Source organism: Solanum dulcamara, chromosome 7 (genome assembly GCF_947179165.1).
Source record: "Solanum dulcamara chromosome 7, daSolDulc1.2, whole genome shotgun sequence".
Lineage (NCBI taxonomy): Eukaryota > Viridiplantae > Streptophyta > Magnoliopsida > Solanales > Solanaceae > Solanum > Solanum dulcamara.
Window position 1 is genome coordinate 11,036,402 of NC_077243.1, and position 22,704 is coordinate 11,059,105.

General features: G+C 36.0%; 2 protein-coding genes across 2 annotated transcripts; both read right to left on the bottom strand.

The window, feature by feature from the left end:
- Positions 1–150: 150 nt before the first annotated feature.
- On the bottom strand, positions 151–6,211 carry LOC129896400 (uncharacterized). Its single transcript, XM_055972288.1, has 6 exons — positions 6,034–6,211; positions 4,862–4,907; positions 4,280–4,406; positions 4,096–4,172; positions 769–866; positions 151–499 (listed from the first exon to the last, which is right to left on the bottom strand). Exons 1-6 carry the CDS (start codon positions 6,151–6,153, stop codon positions 464–466), a joined length of 504 nt encoding a protein of 167 aa, XP_055828263.1. The 5' UTR covers positions 6,154–6,211; the 3' UTR covers positions 151–463.
- A 1,107-nt stretch (positions 6,212–7,318) lies between these two features.
- On the bottom strand, positions 7,319–21,690 carry LOC129893990 (ribonuclease J). The gene is made up of 18 exons (XM_055969465.1): positions 21,313–21,690; positions 20,457–20,685; positions 20,007–20,130; positions 19,548–19,604; positions 18,426–18,617; positions 18,229–18,306; positions 17,041–17,223; positions 16,861–16,941; positions 14,707–14,772; positions 14,538–14,630; positions 13,349–13,474; positions 11,350–11,463; positions 10,271–10,366; positions 10,067–10,164; positions 9,539–9,987; positions 8,829–8,914; positions 8,464–8,742; positions 7,319–8,049 (listed from the first exon to the last, which is right to left on the bottom strand). Exons 1-18 carry the CDS (start codon positions 21,419–21,421, stop codon positions 7,954–7,956), a joined length of 2,556 nt encoding a protein of 851 aa, XP_055825440.1. The 5' UTR covers positions 21,422–21,690; the 3' UTR covers positions 7,319–7,953.
- Positions 21,691–22,704: the final 1,014 nt, after the last annotated feature.

Sequence of the window (22,704 nt, forward strand, 5' to 3'; positions counted from 1 at the left end):
TTCACCTAGTTAGTAAGGTTCGACTCCCCACCTAGCAATCCCCTCCCTCACCTGCAATTATTTTATTCTATTTTTTAGAAAAGTAGGTAAAATGAGAAAGTCCAGCGGACACTGAAGCCAAAATTAGATTCAAAAGCTGACAAGAGTAGATTTTGAAAGACCAGTTTCATTGCGAATTTGCAAAGACTAGCAAAACTTTGACATGCAGTTTTTTCACATATTAGAAGTATGATACAACTATTAAGGCACAAGTGGAGTGCACCCTCACAATTTAACAAAATGCTATAGCATACAACAAGAACAAAAAACGTGCAGAGAGTTGTAAGGCCATAGGTTGACTCTTTAATTAGTTGTAATTTGTAAAGAACCCATCATAGAGAAGCAAAAGACTACTTCGCCCAGCTGCTTGGTGTACAAAACGGAATTTGGAATCAGCTGCCTCAAACTCTTGGAATATGCTAAGTCATGTGTCTCCCCTTAACCGAGCAATTAGTTCATCCTGCTAACAGAATTACATAGTGAGAACGTTAATTGAAAGAGAATGACATGCTACAAGAATAGGCCAAATATTCAACAAAACACATCATTTACAAAATCAACAACTACGCCTCAATTCCAAACACGTTGGGGAAAACACATCATACAACTACTACTTATAAAGTGTATGATGTCCTTAAGGAGGATAAGTTACGGAGTAAAAGTATAACAGTGGACCGCAATGAGAAATTCAAAACCTATATAAAGAGAAAAGGTTATGCAAATACTTGCCTTCCTTCCTCTCAGTGAAAGACCTTTCTCCTTTAACAGAGCCCGTAGCTTCTCAACAGTCAAATTTTGTATTTCAGGTGTACGAGTTTTTGAAGTTTCTGCAGGAGTTGAGACCAAGTTTAATACATAAATATAAATGATAATGCCCATTAATTTATTCTACAAAAAATAAGTAGTTTCAACAAAGACTTCAAACAAGTAAATTTGGACAAAGACAGAGTAGGAAATTTTTACAATGAAGTTCTACCAGTGTACATCTGATCTGAAAAAACATGGCGGTGTCTAACTGAGAATATACTACTTCTTGTACCCTTGCATTTACTTTTCAGGCATGACATGGTAATCAAATTAACACCTCATTGTAAGTGACTTCCACATTACCAACGGTTTGGGAATATGACATTCAATGTCCCCGGAGGAATATTTACAGAAGTTAGAGCTAAGGTGTGTTAATCGCCTTATTTCATGTCACTCAATGTCCTGAAGACACATTTCTCGAAGAAGCCGTTATTCATCATCTAGTCTCATTAGATATAGTTATACATGTACTTGATACTTGATAGTAATCCACACGACATATTATTGGTAGCAAATGGTAGGAGTATGATCTTTATCTTCTCATCCAAAATAAATTGGTCATAAATGTTAAGATCTTATAATCAGTCCAAACAAGCTTTCAGCAAATTCCTAGAGTAGTTGTGAAACCCCATGAATTTTTATAACTACTTTCGAGTTTAAGGATGCAATTTAATTAATCCTGAGTCAGGTGGGACCCACTCAATAATAACAAAGTCATCAAAACATTTGTAGTTAATATTGGTATAGCTTGAAATAGCTAAGAAAGGGATGATAAGAATTAAGGAAAAGACAAAATGAGAAGGAGAAACTGAAAACAAGGACTTTCATTTGCTGGACAATGGAATAGATGATGAAATAAAAAGGAGCGGAAGGAATTAAATTACTCCCTCTGTCCCATTTTATATGAGTTAGTTTGACTTGTCACGGAGTTTAAGAAAGAAAGACAGACTTTTGAAATTTGTGGTCTAAAATAAGTTGTTTGTGTGGGTTGTATATCATTTCATTAAGGGTAAAATGGACATTTCAAAATTGAATTATTACTAAATATAGAAATGTGTCATTCTTTTTGGGACTGACTAAAAAAGAAAGTGAGTCATATAAACTGGGACAGAGGGAGTAGATCTTAATAATAGAGACAAAGGGCAGCCCGGTGCACTTAAGCTCCCGCTATGCGCAGGGTTCGGGGAAGGGCCCGACCACAAGGGTCTGTTGTACGCAGCCTTACCTTGCATTTCTGCCAGAGGCTGTTTCCAAGGCTTGAACCCGTGACCTCCTGGTCATATTGGAACCAAAATAACCACTACTGGTAGTGAAGTCCAGAAATTAGCACCAAACTCAGCATCATTTTGCAAGCTGGACAGGTCGAACATGATGGTGGAGCGTTGTGTCTGTCCAAGCACGATACAATTGAAGCAGCCTTTTAGAGGCATTTTGGGAGAGAAAAATTATTTGTTTGGAACAAGTTCTTGGGAATTAGAGAGAAGGGAGAGCTTCTACTCCATAAGTGCTACTTTAAGTTGAGTATTAAATGCCTTTCTTAGTAGATTTGGTTCACTAAATGCATACCCTAACTCCTCAAATCATGGAAATTATAGATTTTTGAAGAAAAACTCAAGAACTCACGTCTTGAAAATTCTAGGGTTTGATAAAGAGGTAATCCTTTTACTCCAATCTTGTATATTATGTTCCATGGATATCATAAACTATACCTTTGAAGTAAGATTTGAATTTAAACACCGATTCTTGAAACCCTAAGAAAGCTAGACTTGAAATTGAAATGTTTGTTGGTAAGGGAGATGAATAGTGTTGGGTTTGCTTGAACGGTATCGTTTTGAGTTTCTAAAGGAGCAACTAGGTTCCATAACACGTGTAATGGACAAATTGGAGTTAAAACTCAAGGATTTGACTTTCGAATTGGAAATAGAAACTTTTGCTAAACTAGTGAAGTTGAAATTCCCCACTTGTAGGATTACACTGGGTTTGTTGTTGTTGTTGTTGTTGTTGTGAAGTTGGCCACATAGTTGACTTAGTTGGTAATGTTGTGAAGCATTATTGATTTATCGGAGCTCGTATATGTAGACTGTGATTGTTGGCATCTTTGGATCTTTCAAGGTAAGATTTGCAGTTCTTAAAATTACATCCCCCTCTCTTTCACTGCAAGCCCAACCCTTCTTAACTTTGTAACATATACTAGCCCCTCCTGCCCACCTATTTTTTCTTCAATTACAAACCTAGTATTCTCTCCGTATTCTGCAAATAATATTTTAGGTTAAGATTTAATTCATGACATTACCTTAAAATATCAAGATTTGACTTTTAAAATGAACTGAGGCTGTTTGAATTTAAAAAATCAACGATTGGAAGTCGTTAGCACTTAGCCATTTAAATACTAGGGCCTCTACCAACCTATATGAAACTTTCCATTTTAGGATGTCTTACAATATTCCAAGGCAATATACCTAATAAGTTATTACACATCCATAAGAACTTCTAGAATGTCAATTAAAACTTAAAACTTGATGTGATGTTCTCCAATCAAGATAAATTTTCAGTATATATGCAATATATCCTTCTACTGCTCCAACTAATGTATAATAATCAAGTAACATCTTAAATTCCTTTTTGAAACTTAATCAGTCAGTAGCATTCATTGAATCATGGCAAATTTAAGAATCAGTCAGTAGCATTCATTGAATCATAGCAAATTTAAGAAGCCTGAGACCAGACTTCATCAAAACCCGACTTACAAAAGAACCAGCAATACTAATTTAACAAAGCTATATCTCCTACCGGAAGCATACTAATTACACCACAACAGAACCACCAACCCCAACAGAAAGCAAAGCAGAACCCCCTATCTCTTAACAACCATTATGATAATTGTTCTTTTCATCAAATGGAAGGGAAGGAGCAGTCTTTTTGCAACAATAATACTGTTCTCTTTTTTGTGGACCCAAAAGTATTAGAGCTGGTATTTAAACAATGTAATAAAAGTTAAGCTAGAATTTAAGAGTCAAATTGGACAATTTAAACAGATGAAGTAATGGAAAGCTAAGGGATACTCACTTGCTTCATTCTTTTTTCAATTTACCAATAGGATGCATGAACAACGACAATAATTCAAGTACTTTTTTATGAAGACAATAATTCAAGTATCTATTCGATGAAAGACCACTTCTTTTTAAAAAAAAATTACATTTGAATGTGCCACCTACAAAGACTGCAAGTGATCGTTAATAACAGGCCCACCTTGGGTAGAGGCAACGTTGTTACTGGTGGTAGCCTTCTTGGTTGATGCCCTACTATCCAATGCTTTATCAGCAGCTCTGAAAATTAGGTGGTGGCAGGAGATACAAATATGTTAACTGGACAGAGGTACACTAGCTAGTAAAGGATAGCAATAATACTGAACTAAGAAAACATGGACAATTACCTTTTTCTACCATTGTCACTTGAGGAAACCCCCTTGCCATCTTTTGAACTATAGTCACCTCTCTGCTTCTTAAGCATGAGAGACCTAATCAATATGTTTTGCTGGTTTGTCTTAATAAGCTGGTCCTCTGAATATACAACATTTTGTAAAACATACTAGCAATCCAAATAGATGAAGAAAGCAATCTAGCCTTGAGGAAAAGTGATAAATGAGGAAAAGAATAAAATTTAAAATCTTAAAAAGAGAGAAAGATAGAAAAAAGAGACATTAAAATTGCATCAAGACTCAAGATAGAAGAGATATTTCTATGATTTAAACAACCATGTACTAAATGAGACACAATGAGAGGATATCAATGCTTTACGATGACTTAGAATAGAAGTGTATATGAAAAGTCCAAGAAACCAAAAAGTAAGCAATAAAATAACCATATGCAAGTAAATCTGTTCAAAGGAAAAGAATAACAGGAGAATTAGAGGCAACATGAATTTTCACCATATAAAAGGATTGCTCAGCTAATTTGTTTATATAGATTTACAGCTCTTTAAATAATTTAAAAGGCATCAATATACAAAAACAGACCCGGAGGTGACGTTTCATGATCGCAAACATATACTCGCATTCCACCCTGCATAAAGTTTCTAAATTAGTAGAGATCAAAAGAAAATGGAAGAAGCATTATTAAACATTTCCTGATAGCATCACTTCGCTTTCGATAGCCAAATTCTTTTTCAGCTAATGCTGGTCAGCAGATATGATGGTAGTAAACACGTAAGAGGCTAAGGCACATGGATAATATAATCTTAACGTGAAGATAAAAGAAGGAAAGGCAAAGCTGATTGTTACTCTAAAAGGTGCAAGGAGGCCGTTGAACTCAGATAAGAGGTACCACCTATTTTTTTAATCTTGCGAAGACCTTTCTGATCCTACACTGATTCATGCAGTGTTTAGCATCACCAAATAGTCATTTCTTTTGGACGTAAAACCTTATTACTGTCTAGGCTAAGCCGCTGAGGTTTAATAGTATTCCAACCAAAAGGCAAGAAGGGCCAGAACAATATCTCAATCAAAATGAACCCTTTTTCAGGTAAACATACTACTGTGTGCATAGTTGTGCTTGTTTCACCATGTTGATTAAAGACCACATACGAGGAGTTCTGTTAACATGGAAAATCCCTAGAATTGAAGGAAGACTGAATTCCAGAATAAGGATAATGAAGACCAAGTCCTGTGCAGTTGTTAATTAAAACTTCTATTATATGTACTAGTATGCTTGGTACAGGTACCAACAGAAGTAGAGAAATCAAATGAACAAAATTTTAAACTCCCCCTATCATCTCCCTCTATACAGATTTAACCTTCAAGATTATTAGCATTGAATCCCTTATATTTCAAAACTTACACGAACAGACCTACTATTATTGCAATCTTTATCATTTTTCACACATAAACTTATACTCCGCCTTGAAAGTGAAAAGGTTTTATCCGCCTCTGATCTCCCAGAACTCTATATCCAACATAAAACCTAAACTTGTTCTCCAGAATTCATCCCACCAAAGATGGAAAAGAGATAAGTTTGTCCACAATTATACAACAGTTATATCTACTCCAGAACATTAAAGAAAACAGTTATATCTACTCAATTATACTGTACAGTGAAACGCTACACTGCAAGAAATCAGTAAAGAAAAGGGGGAAGAGGGAAGGGTGCAAATGTAAATTAGGGTTTTTGGGAGGGAGAAAGAAAAAGTTACCGGAGTAGAGGAGAGTACGGTGGAGGAAAAGAGGCCTCGAGAAGGGAGGCCGGCTAGGTATTTGGCCGCACCGGAAGTTGACGCATTGTTCGGAGGAATGGATGATGAGCTATCCTCCATAGTTACCGCACTGCAAAATTGATTCAAGGCGAAAATATTGTTCCCCCCTTAATAGTCTTTCCTTTGGGGCGGTAAAATAGAATACATTAATTAGATTAGATTACTGTAATATCATTTTTATAAAAATAAAAATTGTAAAGTGGGCGTAAGTGATCATTTTTTTCTTAGGGATCTCATTTGATTTATTGAGACTATAAGTTTGAGTAACCTATTATATTATTTATATGGAATAATGTATTAAATTTCTGTTATACGTGAAATTCGAAAAAGAATTGGACCTCAAGAATCTCTTGTTCATAGTCTTATTTTATCATTTTGCAAATTATTATTTTCATAGTTCGAATTCGTGACTTTCTGATTACATAACAATAACTTTATCAATTACGTCGAAATTCCTAAGCTATCCCATGATTTTAGTATAAAAAATAATGTCGGTTTTAGCTATCACTTGGTCTTGGTATATAATCTCACTTGCTAAAATTTTGAATTTAAGAGAAAGACATTCAATTTCACTTAGCAGTGTTGCTTCTTAATATTATTAAGATGGAAAGTAAGAACCCAACTAGTTTAAGGTCTAAGGACTTAAGCTCAAAACATGAATGCTATGCATGCTTATTCATCTAATTCATTATTTATTTTAAACAGTTATATTACAAGAATATTAAATACTTTATTCTTCTGAATGACAACTTTTTTAAGGCGGGAAACAAAGTAACTCTTTCTATAAAACTAATAATTTTACAAAAAAATGATTTTTTGTCAAGCATAGTCAAACTATTTTGGGGAGCACGGAGTTAGATCTGATGGAGATGAGAAGCATAAATATGACTCAGAGTGATGATTGATGGAGTTGTTCTTTTAGCACAAAACAACAATGAAAAACTCTTTAACTGTCTGATGCAAGGAAACCTTAAGAGTAAGATAATACTCCTTCGTTTGGATTTACTCGTCAAATTTTAACTTGACACATTTTTTAAGAAAACAATGATAGATATAATGAGTTTATCATTTTACCTCTATTAATTGATAGGGTCCCAAACATATTTACTCACTACATTTTTCAAAGACATTAACTCAATATAAATAAATTGAGGGTATAATAGAGAGGAAAATTGTATTTCCTTGATTTGTCAAAAAATGACAAGTAAAAAGTAGAAATCAGTGATAAGTGAATGAAGGGTGTATATTACTGTACCAAGAAATAATTAAGGTAATTTGGAGGAATATTTCTATAAATTTATCGTCTTTTACCTTTTCCTTGATGAAGCAATGCTCCTACATCTCATCATCAAGGCATTCAATGCTATAGTTGGTGGTACAAATGCAATACATAATCAATAAGGTCTACTACCCTACAACAACAACAACAACCCAGTTTGATCCCACAACGTGGGGTCTACTACCCTACAAGTACCCCAAATCAATCGTTTGCCAACTCTTACCATCAAAATCTCAGACAACTTTCGAACCACTTTTAACTGTATGTATCCATCCACTTGAAAAGTATTACCAGCATGACAAACCTTCCAACCCCTAAAATCACTCAAAGAAAAATTGCAGAATTTACCAGTCCTTCCCCAGGCTTATAAGGACACTTAATAAATCAAAACCCTTCCCTGCCTTCATCCAAAGAGCTTGCGCAACAGCTTATCGACCAGGACAAATGATGAAGTCTTGATCCGGATTCTTTTACTTTAAGGGCGAGTTAGTATTTTTGGATAAATCTCAGTGTCCAAACGCCTGTATCCCGCCAATGAAGAATTGCCCCCACAAACACTACCCTCAAGTAGACATGGCCAATCATTTCTGGGCCGTTGCCTCCAAATCAGACAAGATTTTACTCATCTCCTCAAAGTAAGGCCATTTTTCCTGGCTTTTCTTGTCACTCTTGTTTTCCTGTTACAGAATGCCAAACCATTGTTAAAAGGAGCCTTCCAAACAGAAAATGTTCGCACAAGAATTTCAACAGGATGAAGGTGAACGGGGCAAATCTTCAACAAAAAGGAAATATACAAATATTTCATGTGTCTATTTTGATAAAATCTTATTTCTCTTGCTCTTTGCCCTTGAGAGGTCATAACACACCATAACAAAAGAGTACCTCTATCCTATCCCTGTTCTCATTTCTATGTCCTCAGATAGAATAATGTGATATCCTAAAACAAAGTTCTGAAAAGGATAGTCAAAATGCATGGTTTATGGTTCTATTGTGAAATATTGTTTCTTCCAATAAAGTTTGAGCATGCTAATCAGCACAACCAAGTAAATGAACACACACTCAAGGAGGAAACAAGAATCAGAAACACTCACCTCATACTTTTGAACCAGAGAAGCCCAGAGAGATTTACACTGTGCAGGACTTCGATCAACTCCAATAGATTGTAAATTTGAAGATATCTCTTCCCATAGTGCCATTCGTCCACGAACAACTTGGAACCTGCTGTGGAGTTCCCCGCGCAATGTAATTAATTTCTTTATCTCATCATGTTTCCATCTGTTTCTCTTCAAAGGTTTGGAAGATTTCATCATAGATTGTGGAAAGCCAGAATCAATTTGAATGCTCTCTTTTCTGGACGATTCTGATTCCTCCTGTGTTAAAGCACCAAATCTACATTCTTTTAACTGACCAAGTAGTGATGATGATACAAAGACTTTGAAGAATCATCTGATAATACCTCCGTGGTAAAATATTCATCCAGTGAGTTTGAGCTTGAAGTAGTTGCTCCGTCGTGCGTAAGTCTCTCAGTCTCCATATCATCACCTGCACTAACAAGTTAGGGAAGAAATGACAGCAAAATTTAAGCATGCATTGGATGCTTAAGATCTAATCATATCAGAAGACGAACATCAACAAGCAATTTCCGATGTAATATCTATCCACCGAATAATGAAATTGCCTTCTCCAGAAAAGAAAAGGAAACTACTTTCACGATGCAAAAGCATACTTAAAGCCAGCAATGCATGCGATTTAGACATAGGAGAGAGCAGAAATCAAGCAATCAGATTTTTCATTGTGGGGGGTGGGGGTGGGGGGATTCTGTTGAAGCCCAAAAAGGTCAAGTAGTTACACCGTGTGAAGGAGAACCAAATCTCTTACTTTTGAGCCACTAAAGGCCTTCTAACTTTCAGCACTTGTTATGCACATGACAAATATTAACCAAATTCTAACTGCAGTACAATATGTGACCCCTGACATATAGATTCAGTTCAAGTGATGTGCCAGTTCTACTCAAAATTCCTACTAAGATGAATTAACAAGATCACAAGCATACCAACCCAAAGATGATTACTTTGCCTAGCATCTTATTAGATTAGAAAACCACGTAATGCATTGGAAAGAATTACTGAATTATTTCATTGTAAAGAAGCATGAAAGGAACAAAACCTTTCACTTGCTCAGCTGCATCATCAATTGGATAGCCATGGCCATTGCCTTCTGCACGTGCCCCACTTGCCTGTCTTCTTTTCTGATCTTCATCCAACACATTTCTCAGTGATGAAATTCCAAAACCTACATGTGATTTTCCAGAAAGTTTTCCATTGATTTCATCAGCCAGGACTCCTGCAGGATTTTCAAAGGCAATGGCAATAACCTCAGGTCTTTTACTACTGTATTTCCTGACCAATTTCCTAAGAACTTCAGACACAGTTCTTTCCATGTGGGGCAATGGGCAATTCAATGGACAGCTTGAAAGTGAAGCATGTGCAGCTTTATGGAGCGCATCCAGAAGTTTCCCTTTGTCAAGCCACAAGCAGCGTGTGGTTATTCTTATTTTTCCTTTCAAAGCTTTCTCTGCCATACCATCCGTGGATTGAGGACGTAATATTTCCATACTGTGTTACAGATATCTCACACAAATCAGTATCACAAGGTGGAAAAATAAGTGATGCATCACAAGCTTAAGAAAATTACCTGACCACTATAATACCATCGGAAGCAATTCTTAGTCTCTCATCAATACAAAGTTCAGCAGCTGTACCAAATGCTTTGTCGCCATCACTATACATCAACTGCAAAAAATAATACTAGATCAGTGTCATGTCTGCACAGACCAGCTTGAACTAGAAAACAAGATGAAAGACTGCAGTCATTTTTTACACAATGAGAGTAAGAAACCTGCAACTTCTCCTTCCCTAGGGAAATGAAACCATTGGATAGAACTTTTCTGTTCCTCAAATGGGAGATTCCAAGCATCTCTCCATTCTTGATAACCTATTCACACATATTTACAATAACAGAGATCACTTAAAATCAGCATTGAGAATGAACTGAGAAGGCTTGACTACAATGCTTATTTTGAGAATGATTTTTTTTTTTGTGGAGAATGTTGACAACAATGCTTATAGTGCAAGCGATTCAACTGAATCATTCTCTCACGCAGATAATTCCAAATGCTTGGAGCCCTCTCATCCCCTTAATCATTCTTCAAGTCTATATATTCATGTATTTTTGAAAATTATCAAAATAAATAGGATTGCACTTCTTGCATCCCATAGGGAGAAGCTGGAAACTGAAACACGCGTAACAAAAGCACTGAGTGGTTGGTCAGCTTAGATCCAATTCAGTTAACTAGAAAATCAGTCGAAATAGTTGAATCCTTTAAATAGAATCTTTAGACATTAGGACCATCGGTCACAGAAAAGCTAATGAAGCAGAGAATAAATTAGAACAATTTGGAACAGCTCTTACCTAAACCTTGAAAAAAGAATTATAACATATACGATATTGGACAAACTTTCCTCAAACACTATATCTAGCTTTGAAAAAAATCTGTTCTCTGTCAAGGGAGGTATAATCTAGTGGAAAGGGCCATCAATCTCTAACCATGACGTTGAGCTTCAATTCACCAAGGAAGCAAAGTGGGAAAATCCATTATTTGACTCCTGGGCTGGGTGGGTCTGGGGGTGACGTTTACAGAATCTCAAAGAATAAGAAAATATGTGGGAAATAAAAGGACAATCTGCCACATTCTGGGCCTAAACCAGTGAGATATCTACATCTGACCATCATGATACAGTTTCCTAAACTTACAAGAATAGTAGAATACCAATATGGATAAATTCTTTCCCTCATTGTCTCAAGAAGATATGCCCCAACACACCATAAATCCAATGGCTACATGTCTATACAATTTGAAGGTACTTGAAGCAATAAGCATTATCAGTCAAACAGCGAAATAAAACCATACTACTTACAGCTGTATGCCGAATTCCAGTTGATTTCCCCAATAATTCATGCTCTTTAAGGAATAAGAGCTCGCCATGGACTGGAAGAAAATGTTGTGGCTTCACAATCCTTAAAACCTCTTCCTTCAGAACGGGAAATCCATCATCAATATTGCAGCTTAGAACATTGAGCGTGAGAATGTAAAAAGTGATTAAAAAAATTGGTAAAACAGATATACAGAATCAGAGCTGTGTCATGCTCTGGCATATAAACTGGAATTCTAGAAATGTGACACAATTTCTTCTCCCTTTCTTTCTTTATCTAAAGCCAAAAGATGCATAAAAATGAAAATCATACTCTCCCTGCCCTTCTGCTTCTCTCTTCAATATGTCTTTCATCCACGGGCCAACCATTTGGAACTTATAAATTTAAATCAGCTTAGAAAAAGTTCCCACAGTGTGATTCACTTACCCGTCCCTCAAAATTTTCCCTTTTCTTGTTACAATATGAATCTTCATTTTCTTTTCACAATATAAAACAACAACATACTCAGTATAGTACCACAAGTGGAGCCTGGGAAGGGTAGAGTTTACACAGACCTTATTCCTACCTTGGCAGGTAGAGAGGTTTTCGATAAACCCTCGGCTCAAGGAAAGCAAAAACACAATAATATGGAGATATAAGCAGTAACAACAACAACTTAGTAAGAAAACTAATGCATAAAAGACAACAAGTAGTAATAGAAAACTAAGAATGAGAAATACGAAAAATAATAAAAATACTGAAACTTATACTAATACTACTAGCAGGAGAGACAAGACGCGGACTATATACTACTAGCCTTTTACCCAAATCATCGACCTCCACACCCTCCTATCAAGGGTCATGTCCTCGGTAAGTTGAAGGTTTGCTATGTCTTGCCTGATCACCTCTCCCCACTATTTTTTCAGCATACCTCTACGTCTCCTCAAGCCATCGGATGTCAACCTTTCACACCTCCTCATTGGGGTGTCCGTGCATCTCCGCTTGAGATGTCCAAACCATCTTACCCTTGCATCCCACATCTTGCCATCGAGGCCACTTAATGGCCTGAATATCTTCATTTCTAACCATATTTCTCCTAATAAACCCACACATCCATCTCAACATCCTCATTTCCGTAACTTTCATCTTCTAGACATGAGAGTTCTTCTCCGCCCATACAAGAAAGTCAATCTAACCAATACTTTGTAGAACTTATCTTTAAGTCTTAGTAGCACCTTCTTATCACATAAAACACAAATGATAGCCTTCATTTGAACCACCTCGCACCAATGCGATGTGAGACATCCTCGTCACTCTCCCCATTGCCTTGGATAATAGCCCTAAGTACTTGAAACTCCCTTTCTTGAAGATGACTTTGAAAATCCAAACTAACTTCTACATCAGCTACACGAGGCACATCAATGAACTTGCATTCACCTCTGTCTTAGTCCTATTCTACCTGAAACCTTTAGACTCTGGGATATGCCTTCACACCTCCAGCTTTTCGTCAACTCCACTCCCGCATCTCATCAATTAGTACAATGTCATCAACAAATCACATGCACCAAGGTACCTCCCCTTGAATGTGTCGCGTCAATACATTTATCGCCAAAGCAAATAAATGCAGGCTAACTTTCTTTCTTATCACAATATGATGAAAGAAAATGCACATGATCTGATAACCAACTTTTTATTTTGCTTCTATTAAGTGGAAGCAAGAATGATACTCAGATCACCAATAAGTTAGTGAATGAGAATCGGCCAATGAAGATCTAACAGGTACAACTTCTACAAGCTTCTACCAGCAAAAGGAATAACTCAGGATAAAGTCATGACTAAATGGGACTCGAGAGGTCAATGAAATGAACCATTATCATAACAACCATCATAATGCAGTAAGATTGAGATTAGAGATTTACAACCACCCACCCCCACCCCCACCCCACCCAAAAAAAGGAGCCTTACTCTTTAAAATATAAGTGTTCATTTAAAAGAAGATTTTACCAGCTCTTCACGATGAGCATGACCAGATGTATGCAGCAGCTCATTCTTTCCCATCACTATAGTTGATCCTATATCTGATATACGGTTCAACATTTGGATTACCCGCGTATCATTACCAGGAATCACCTATAAAAAAGATTGTGTAGCTGATTATGGCAGTCCAACAACATTACCAATTATCTTTCTGCAAACATAAAGACTTCCAATGAACACCTCAAGGAATATTTCTCTAAAATAGATTCAAAAGAGCCAAAAAGCTATTAACAAATTCAGGAAGATATGTTCCTTTTACTTTACCTGATCCAAAAAAAAATATTCAATAAGATATGTTCCTAAGCATTCATCATATAAATAGGAAAGAGAAATTAAAGAAAGAAAGAAAGATATTCAAAGTTACCAAATATTGATTATCCTAACTAGTTCATCACGCAAGCAAAGGAAATAGTGCAAAGATACAAATCAAGACGACATTTGCTGTCAGCCCTCCTTCTATAGAAATTTATTCCCAATAGGACCTTATTTTGTATCTCTTCCTTACGTTTATTTCACTTTCACTATTTTTGTTTGATGTTGAAAGGAGACTCAGCAGCATGATACTATTCAGCTCACAGAGTGGGAAATTTATATTTCACATCATCTAGAGTAGATGCTCTTTGCAAAGCTACTAAACAACAAGACCAACTCCTTTCATATGGCAGAGATGTTGTAAAGCAAATAAGCTCTATCAAAATCAAAGCATATAAATGAAAGAGATGTTGTTAAGCAAATAAAATATATTAAAATCAAAGCATATAAACTCTTTAAACTAAAACATGGCTGATCATGAGGTAGTGACAGGAAGCATAAAATGGCGACAACAAAGCACAATAAGAGCTATCTAGGGAGAAGCTACAAACACCAAGACCAAAAATTCATAGACCATCAGTACATTGGCTGAAAGGAAATAAAAAAGTTGGTAGCAGAAGCAGAAGAGTGAGAATAAGATTCTTCTCTTCTGGTTGGTATGCATGTATCAAATAGTCTCTCAATAGAGTCAGAACTACAGCATTAAAAGATTAAAGCTAACATGACAAAGTCAAGACATGGATGATCTTAATTGATCAGATACTTATCCGGAGAATAGGACTCCTGAGAATGAATTTGTTATGAACGAAAAATCCATGTTGCCTTGAGTTTTAAAATACAGTACCTTGGCTGAATATAAAACTAGATCTTCTTTGTTTAATTTGAGTGAATGACTACTTCCATAAGACGCAAGATTCAACGCAGCACGTGGTTCTGCCTGACACAACAGAGACTAGGTTACACATTCTGTAATTGAAGCTTACAAAGCTGGCAAACACATCAACAATACTTACTTGAGAACCTGTTGTCACAATCAGCAAATCTTTTGGGGCATAAGCATCAATATCTTCCACCTTTACCTGAATTAGATATGTACTTATGAGTGGGGAAGAAATTAGAATATGAAGAGTAGATTTATAAGGAAGAAATTAAGGAAAATAGGCACTGTTACAAATTGAAAATATCCTTTCCGAATATCACTAGTTACACTACACAAATTAGATGATGATATCATACAAAAAATTGAGTGATAATCCTCACTCAATAAATGCCCAAGGTGTTTTCCTCCCTCTATCCTCAGATTCTAATTGAGCAAGACATTTGATCTGGATTCTTCAACTTCAAAAGAATAGCAGATCCAAAGAGAAGACAAAATTTAATGAAGTTGTACGACAAGGAAAGGCAGGAAACTCCACCTCCCCCTTCTTATTATCCTCCCTCCCCACCCACATCCCTGGTCCAGAAGATCAGAAAAGAAGAAAAAAATGAAACAAACAACCTCAAAGTGTTCTTTTTTCCCGTCAGGAACTTTTGGTGCTTGGCTAAAAAGTCATGCTGGTCTATCATGAATCAAATTCCACGTTATGGCCATTTGTTTGTACTTTTGGTGTATTGTAATAAAAATCTGGTGTAATCTGGGGGTGGAAAAATTTGTCCATTAAAACATGAACCGCCCAACATGTAATGACCTGCCCATTTATTGGCTTAGCCCAATTCAATCCATCTAAAAATTGTGGACCAAAATATTATCACTGACCATTGGCCTTGGAAGTTAATTTGGAAGACCAACTTCCACCAAAAGTCATATGCTTCAGCTGGACTGCAATCTATGAAGCCTGTTTAACCCAAGACAACTTAGCCAGAAAGAAGATTCAGATTGTGAACAGATGCTATATGTGTAAAAGAGCAGCCGAATCACATAGCCACCTGTTTTTGCAGTGCTCTGTAGCAGTAGATTCATGGAACATGTTTCTCACTCTTTTTGGTCTTAAGTGGGTAACGTAAAACACTATTAGGGAAGGTTTACAAAGGTGGAGCCTTTGAAAAGTTGACAGAACCATCAAGAAGATTAGGAAGATGATACCTGCTGCCATTTTTTAGAGTAACTGGAACGAAAAGGAATAGAAGACGTTTTGATGGACTCTCAACTTGTAAACCTAAGGTCAAAGCTAGCTGTCTTGTGTATTTATTTAGTTGGGGAGTTTTATCCCCAACGGATTCCCCTGATAGCTTTGAATTTTGTTAGCTCACTGGTACTATGATTATACTGCATCAGAGCTAGCATAGTTTTGTACACTCTTTTTCTAGATAATGTGCATCTTTTTTATGCCAGCAATGAAATCAATTACTTCATAAAATAAAAAAATGGGTCGATACATAGTCCAAATTGACCCATGAGAAACCCTGTCAAGATATTTTCAAAAAGACATTCTTTTTGTTTGATACATTACATACAACAACATACCCAGTGAAATCCCACTAAGTGGGGTCGGGGAAGGGTAGAGTGTACGCAGACCTTACCACTACCTCGAGAAGGTAGAGAGGTTGTTTATGAAAGACCCTCGGCTCAAGAATTGATGGGCCGGGTTATGACTTGCTTTTTAGCCCATTTCAGTCAAAGTAACTTTTGGGCAGGCCAATAACCTGCCTATTTATTAACTCGGACTATTTTGACCCGCCCAAACTACAGCCCAACATGTCCATTAGACACCTCTAGTGTAATCACAAAACCTTATACAATCTATTAAGCCACACCATTAAGGAAATGATCCCTGGATTAGAACTACTCTCAAGGCTTTCAGATGATCCAAGTGTCCTTCGCATATGATGTCAATTAATATAATTCAGGGGTAATGGTGGAAACAAAGTTAATTTCACTGCATAACAAATATTAGGTAAAATTCTGAATATCTCATCGTAATACAAATGAATAAAAACTATTTTTTTTAATCTCGCCTTATCTTGTAACGATTTTACACAGCACTCTACAATTTATATTTTATATCATGGTTAACACTTGCAACTATGGCTAGAAAAATATGTAAGTCGAGACTTATAAGCTTAACAGTCTTGTACAATTGTGCATGTCAATTGGCCTATCAGGTTTTTTGCCAGCAGATAAGGTATGTCCTCCAGTCAAAAGAGACAATGACAATTTAGGCCATTACCAGAGTTGATGGGTCAATTGGTGCCTTCCCATCTTTCCATGCAGCATCAAGATATGTCCTCAAGGACATGCCAACAAACACCTATCAAACAATCATGCTATAATCTGAATCTGGAAAACAGAAAAGATAGTCTAAACAAAAGATTATAGCACTCCATGTCCTCTGAAAGAAACCGGATACCAGCTTTCTGCCAGTCAAGTCAGCTGCAGCTTTCACACTGCCAAGACGATGGATATTAGATGCAAACTGAGTAGTGATAACCCTTCCTTTGGCAGCTGAAATGTGCCTCAGCAACGAATCTGCAACTACAGTTTCACTGAGCGTCCTTCCAGGGGAGAGGACATTTGTTGAATCACTCATCATCTGGAAAAAAAAAATACACATCAATAATTTCTTTTAGGTTTGCTTCAATGAACAACATATCCTCCATGTTTTTTCGTCCATGAAGTTAGACATTATAGAATGATGAAAAAATAAATTGAGGTGTATGCACATAAAGCAAATAGGGATATAGGATTAAGATAAATTGGATATCTGCTCCTGTCCCTGGGAAAAGAAGATCAACACCATATGCAAAAAATACATATATGTACACAAACATGAGAACAAGAGATTTTATAAACTCGAGCATTATCATAGTTAAGAAAGACATAACAAATGACGCATGAGAGACAAGACAGAAGATTGCAGCTCAAGAATGTAACAAGGGGTGAAAGTAACACTACATTTGAGGCAAGCGATGAGATAATTTCCAATTATGGAGCAAAGAACTAGTACAATCAAGAGGACATGGAGTGATATATGCATCACATGTTCAAAGTAAATATACCAAAATATAAAATAAAAAAAGACATGTTTTTTTCTACATAAGACATACTATTCATATCACAGAAAAGTTACAATTACGAAACTGTGGTGTTAATTTAATTCAATAGGATTTTTCAACACTTCTAGGCAAATCTGCATGTAAAGAGAGAGAGAAAGACTGAACTCAGAGCACGGTTGGAGAATATACATCATAGATATACATGTAAACACTTGATAAAAGAACCTAAGAACATCCAAAAATAACACATAATATAAAGCTGAATATTGAAAGGAAAAATAAAGGAGTTCACAGAAGATGTATCTAAGGATGTACAATTCATCTAACTGAACAGCAGTTACAGATTACTACTAGAGAAAGTAAATAGTAATTCATTTGCCGACCATACACAAATAGTAATTCATTTGCCGACCATACACTCTTCAAGACCCTCAATATGTATAACTTCACACATTACTTCAACAGGTTGAACTGAGTCATTCTAAAAGTAATACATCTAATTGAAAAAAAAAGTAAATTCCACAATAAGATACTATCCGTACCAGGGTAACACCTTCTTTGGAGAGTTCCTCAAGTGCCTCACGGTCAAAAACCTTCCCATCGAGTGGCGACTCATCTATCTGTTAAAATACAGAATACTCATAATGCTACCAATCAAAAAAGAATCTCATAGGCTAGATACAGATCATAAATCTAAACATTTTTAAGGATGACTTATAAGAGGGGCACAGTGTAATACCTTCCAGTCACCTGTATGGAGGATGGTACCATCAGAACAACGTAATACTATTCCACTACAATCTGGAATAGAATGGGTAACCGTTATAGGTTCTACCTCAAAGGGCCCAGCCGTAAATTTCCTTCTTGTTTTAAATATCTTAAGCCTAGATGGAACAAATATCCCAAACTCCTTCAGTCGCTTCTTAATTAGCTGATTACAAAACAATAGAGATACTTAGTTCAACAGAAATTGAAATGTAACACTGTTGAAAAGTTTACAGCAAAATGAACACAATGCGCTAATTAATAAGTATGCAACAGTAAGTATTGCCATATTGGTGTCTCAATTTATGTCCTATATGGGTTTTGGATCATACCCCAACAAATTAAATTAGCCTTGTAGCCTATGAGATAGTATACCAACTACTTGACCTTGTTCATTTTTTGAAATGGACCACTTGACCTTGTTCTTTAATAACAACAATAAGAAAGCCATCCAAGCACTTATAGAAAGGAGAAAGGAAAAGAAGAAAAGAGAAAAGAACAAAAAGGAAATTCCAAAAGAAGATCAGAAGGCTGGAAAAAAAAAGAACCAGAGACAAAGGTAGAGAGAGAGAGAGATAAACGATGGGCAACCCGGTGCACTAAAGCTCCCGCTATGTGCAGGGTCCAGGGAAGGGCCCGACCATAAAGGTCTGTTGTACACAGTCTTACCTTGCATTTCTACCAGAGGTTGTTTCCAAGGCTTGAACCCGTGACCTCCAGGTCACATGGCCAAGGATAACAAATAGAATAAATGAGAAGGAAGTCTCACTTATTCTATTTGATGAAGATAAAAATGGAAGACGGATGAATGCAAAAAATCAAGTAATTTCAGATTTGCCTTTGCTTGGTAGGAGAGAGAAGATAAAAAATTTGTTGTGTTACTGGATCTCAAGGATAAGCAGATTCAGTATGCTTTCAACTATTTCTCAAGGAAATATTTTCCACTTTGATTTGGGATCTTCTCCTTTTCTTATTTTGAGATAGAAGGCAGAATTAGGTTTTATGGATTTAGACTTCAAAATCCCACATATCCTTGTGAACACAGGATTACTATATAATCAAAAGTAATCAAAAAACTCATATGATCTTAACATACCTCCATTGTAAACGACGATGCAAAAATCGGTGTATGAGAATCCAGAGCAGGAATTACCTGTTAGGATAACAAATGTCAAGGCAACATAAACTGTGCAAAATACATACAAACATATTTGGATATTAAACAAGAGGAACTGGAACATCAAGGAATATGCTCCATGCATCAGAAAAGGCTAACACCAACAAAGGGGAGACAATCCATAAAGGGGCATGGCACAGTAAAGATGAGAAAATTCTTAGTAAACCTATCAAATAAAGGACCTTAGAAACACGACCTCTAGACAGCAGGATAAGTTTTGTATGACATACACTAGTTGCTTAGAAAATGTTACTATGTTAGAAGTATGATTCTTTAACTTAGATCCAGTGTGTGAGTACATTGTCACTGAACCGACTATGCAAATATATTTCCATCAATACACATAAAAATATGAATAGATTAGAATAGAAACCTTACCCACGGCAGCGCACCAATGTGGTCTTCATGTCCATGGGTTATAATAACTGCTTCAATTTTGTGGCTCCATTTCTTAATGAATGTTGTGTCAGGAATAATCTTCTGGACACCAGGCTCGTCATAGCTGGAGAGAGAATCCAATAAGATCCCAAGTCAGTCCATGACAAAGAAATACGGACAAGGTAACTAAATTCAAAGCCGAACGCAGCTAGTAAGAACTTCTTTGAACAGCTTATCATTCCCAGTAAGAACTTTTAACTTATACATAAAAGTTTAGAGAAGCTTTCAGTAGGAAATGATGACAGGTCTTCTGGACCTTCACCATTAGATTAATGACTAAAACAGAGAGAGTAATCAAAGAAGATTCATTAAAGGGATATTCCGCAAAATTTTCTACGCAGCGATATCATTGTTAAAAAGTTGCACGAATGGCCAGTTTGTAACACCTACCCTGGGAACATTATTCCAGCATCAATAAGAATATAACGATCATAATTTCCAACAAGCATGCAATTCATCCCAATTTCTCCCAGACCACCAATAGGAAGAACACGTAAAGGTGGGCCATCAGGCCCTTCATAGAATTGTTCCATCCTTCGTTGGACAGAATCATCGATGCTTCTACCAGCACCCTCCATTTTATCGGGTCTTTTACGAGGACCTTTTGATCCGCGTACACCTGAAACGACACCGACTTTCAGCAATAAATAGAATAACCAACTTTCAACGAAATTCTTCCCAACAGCATCTTCAAGAAAGCAAAGGGATGTAACAACTCAGAAGCAAGGAACATCTCCAAGCTAAATCATTTTACATTAATACTGCATAGTGTGTGTATGTGCGACTCTTACATACACGTAAGCATACAATTTACTCACAGGTAATGCAAGAAAAGATAAAATATATGTCTGTAAGTGCATTCGTAATCAGGATACATCAACTGACTTCAACAACAAAACCAACTATAACTGTAAAGGACTTGAGGGCATACTGCGAAAATCAAGGATAACATTACAGAGATTAAGTCAATCTCAAACGATACGAACTACAACCAGGAATTGGAACCAAAATATTTATTACTTATAAGGCAGCAATTCACCACTAAAAACAGTCAAGCGTTTAAATTGCTATTACTTCATTTCCTTCGTAGTTTTATTCATCGGGAAAAAAATTGTTTCATCAAAGTGAACAGATTACTTTCGAATACTCCAAAACTTCTCATTGCATGACTTCACTCTTATCATTTTTCATTACCTCAATTCAAAAATAAACAAAAAAATGAAGGCGAAATAAGAATGTCACGTACCTATAGAAGAAGCAGAGGGAGTGAAGCAAGAAATATAACTCTTTCTAGGGTTTAGCTGATGGCATAGTTTGTACGGACAGAGTGAAACAGCGCTGAAAGCTGCGGCCATTTGGATGAATATTCGGCCACTGGTTAAGAGTAATACTGTTAAAGGTATAGAAATGGCTGTTTATAGCTAACAGAGAAATCTATGAAGGAATTCGAGAGCTTACTGCTCCGGCAACTGCTGAGGGTTTCAGGGGGAGGAGCGGGAAATAGAGAATTTGCGTTACCAGATAAAGGGGAAGAGGATTTTGTTTGCTGAAACTGACCGTAAAAATATCTTTCTTATCGTTTTGGCCTCTCGTATTTGCATTCGCTTCTCGGGGAAAGGGATGATGGAAGGCACGTGACTATATGGTGTTCTATTGTATTGTTAGTTTATATACAATATTTATTTTGATTGTTACGTTAGGTAACAATGAAAGATCTATTTTATGTAATAATTGATTTGGTGTGATCCATGTCTTTATCTTCATATATTTTTTCTCATTTTGTTTTTCATTATTATTTAGTAATTTTATTTATCATTTACCTTACCTTTTTCACGCTAGCTCTACCCCGTATCCTATAATTTCTTGTAGGTTTATCACTCAAATTATGTATATGTGTTATTATATAATAATGGAAAACGATAAAATCTATCCAAATATTATATTCAATCAATATAGTATAATATGATACAATACAATACAATATGATATGATACATTATGGAACAATATATATCAATCATCCAAACAAAGTGTATGCAACATTTTATTTATTTCTCATTTTATATTCGCTTGCTACGTATTGAAGTACTACTAATTCAGACTCAATATTGCATGATTCATTTAGGTGGTATGTTCTCAACAGGATTTCTTCTATTTTCAGGAGTTTGAACTAAAAACCTCCGTAATTATTCCACCACTAATTCATGTTAATTCATTAATATTTACTTGATAAAAAAAATGCCTAAGTAACTAATCAGTGTTCGTCTACTGTGGAATATATACGGTTAGTTATTACACATGAATTCTTATTCGTCTGAACATATAAATGATTATTTATTGTATTAATAGGACAGAATTCGATCGAACTCACTTGTTTACAGACTCTATTCTATATTTGTATTTTAAAAAATCCCTGAAATATATATATCCAAAAGTTTGAAAATCAGTAAGTCATACATATCACTGGATTTTAAGAACGAAATCCAAAATTATTGAAGTTACTCACTAGCACGTACAGAAATAAATATAGGATATATGTTGCCTATAGGTTATTTTTTCCCTTAATCGTGATTAACTAATATGTATTCACGCTTTCATTAAATAATTTCACTCTGATAAAATATTTAGTGCGAGCACCT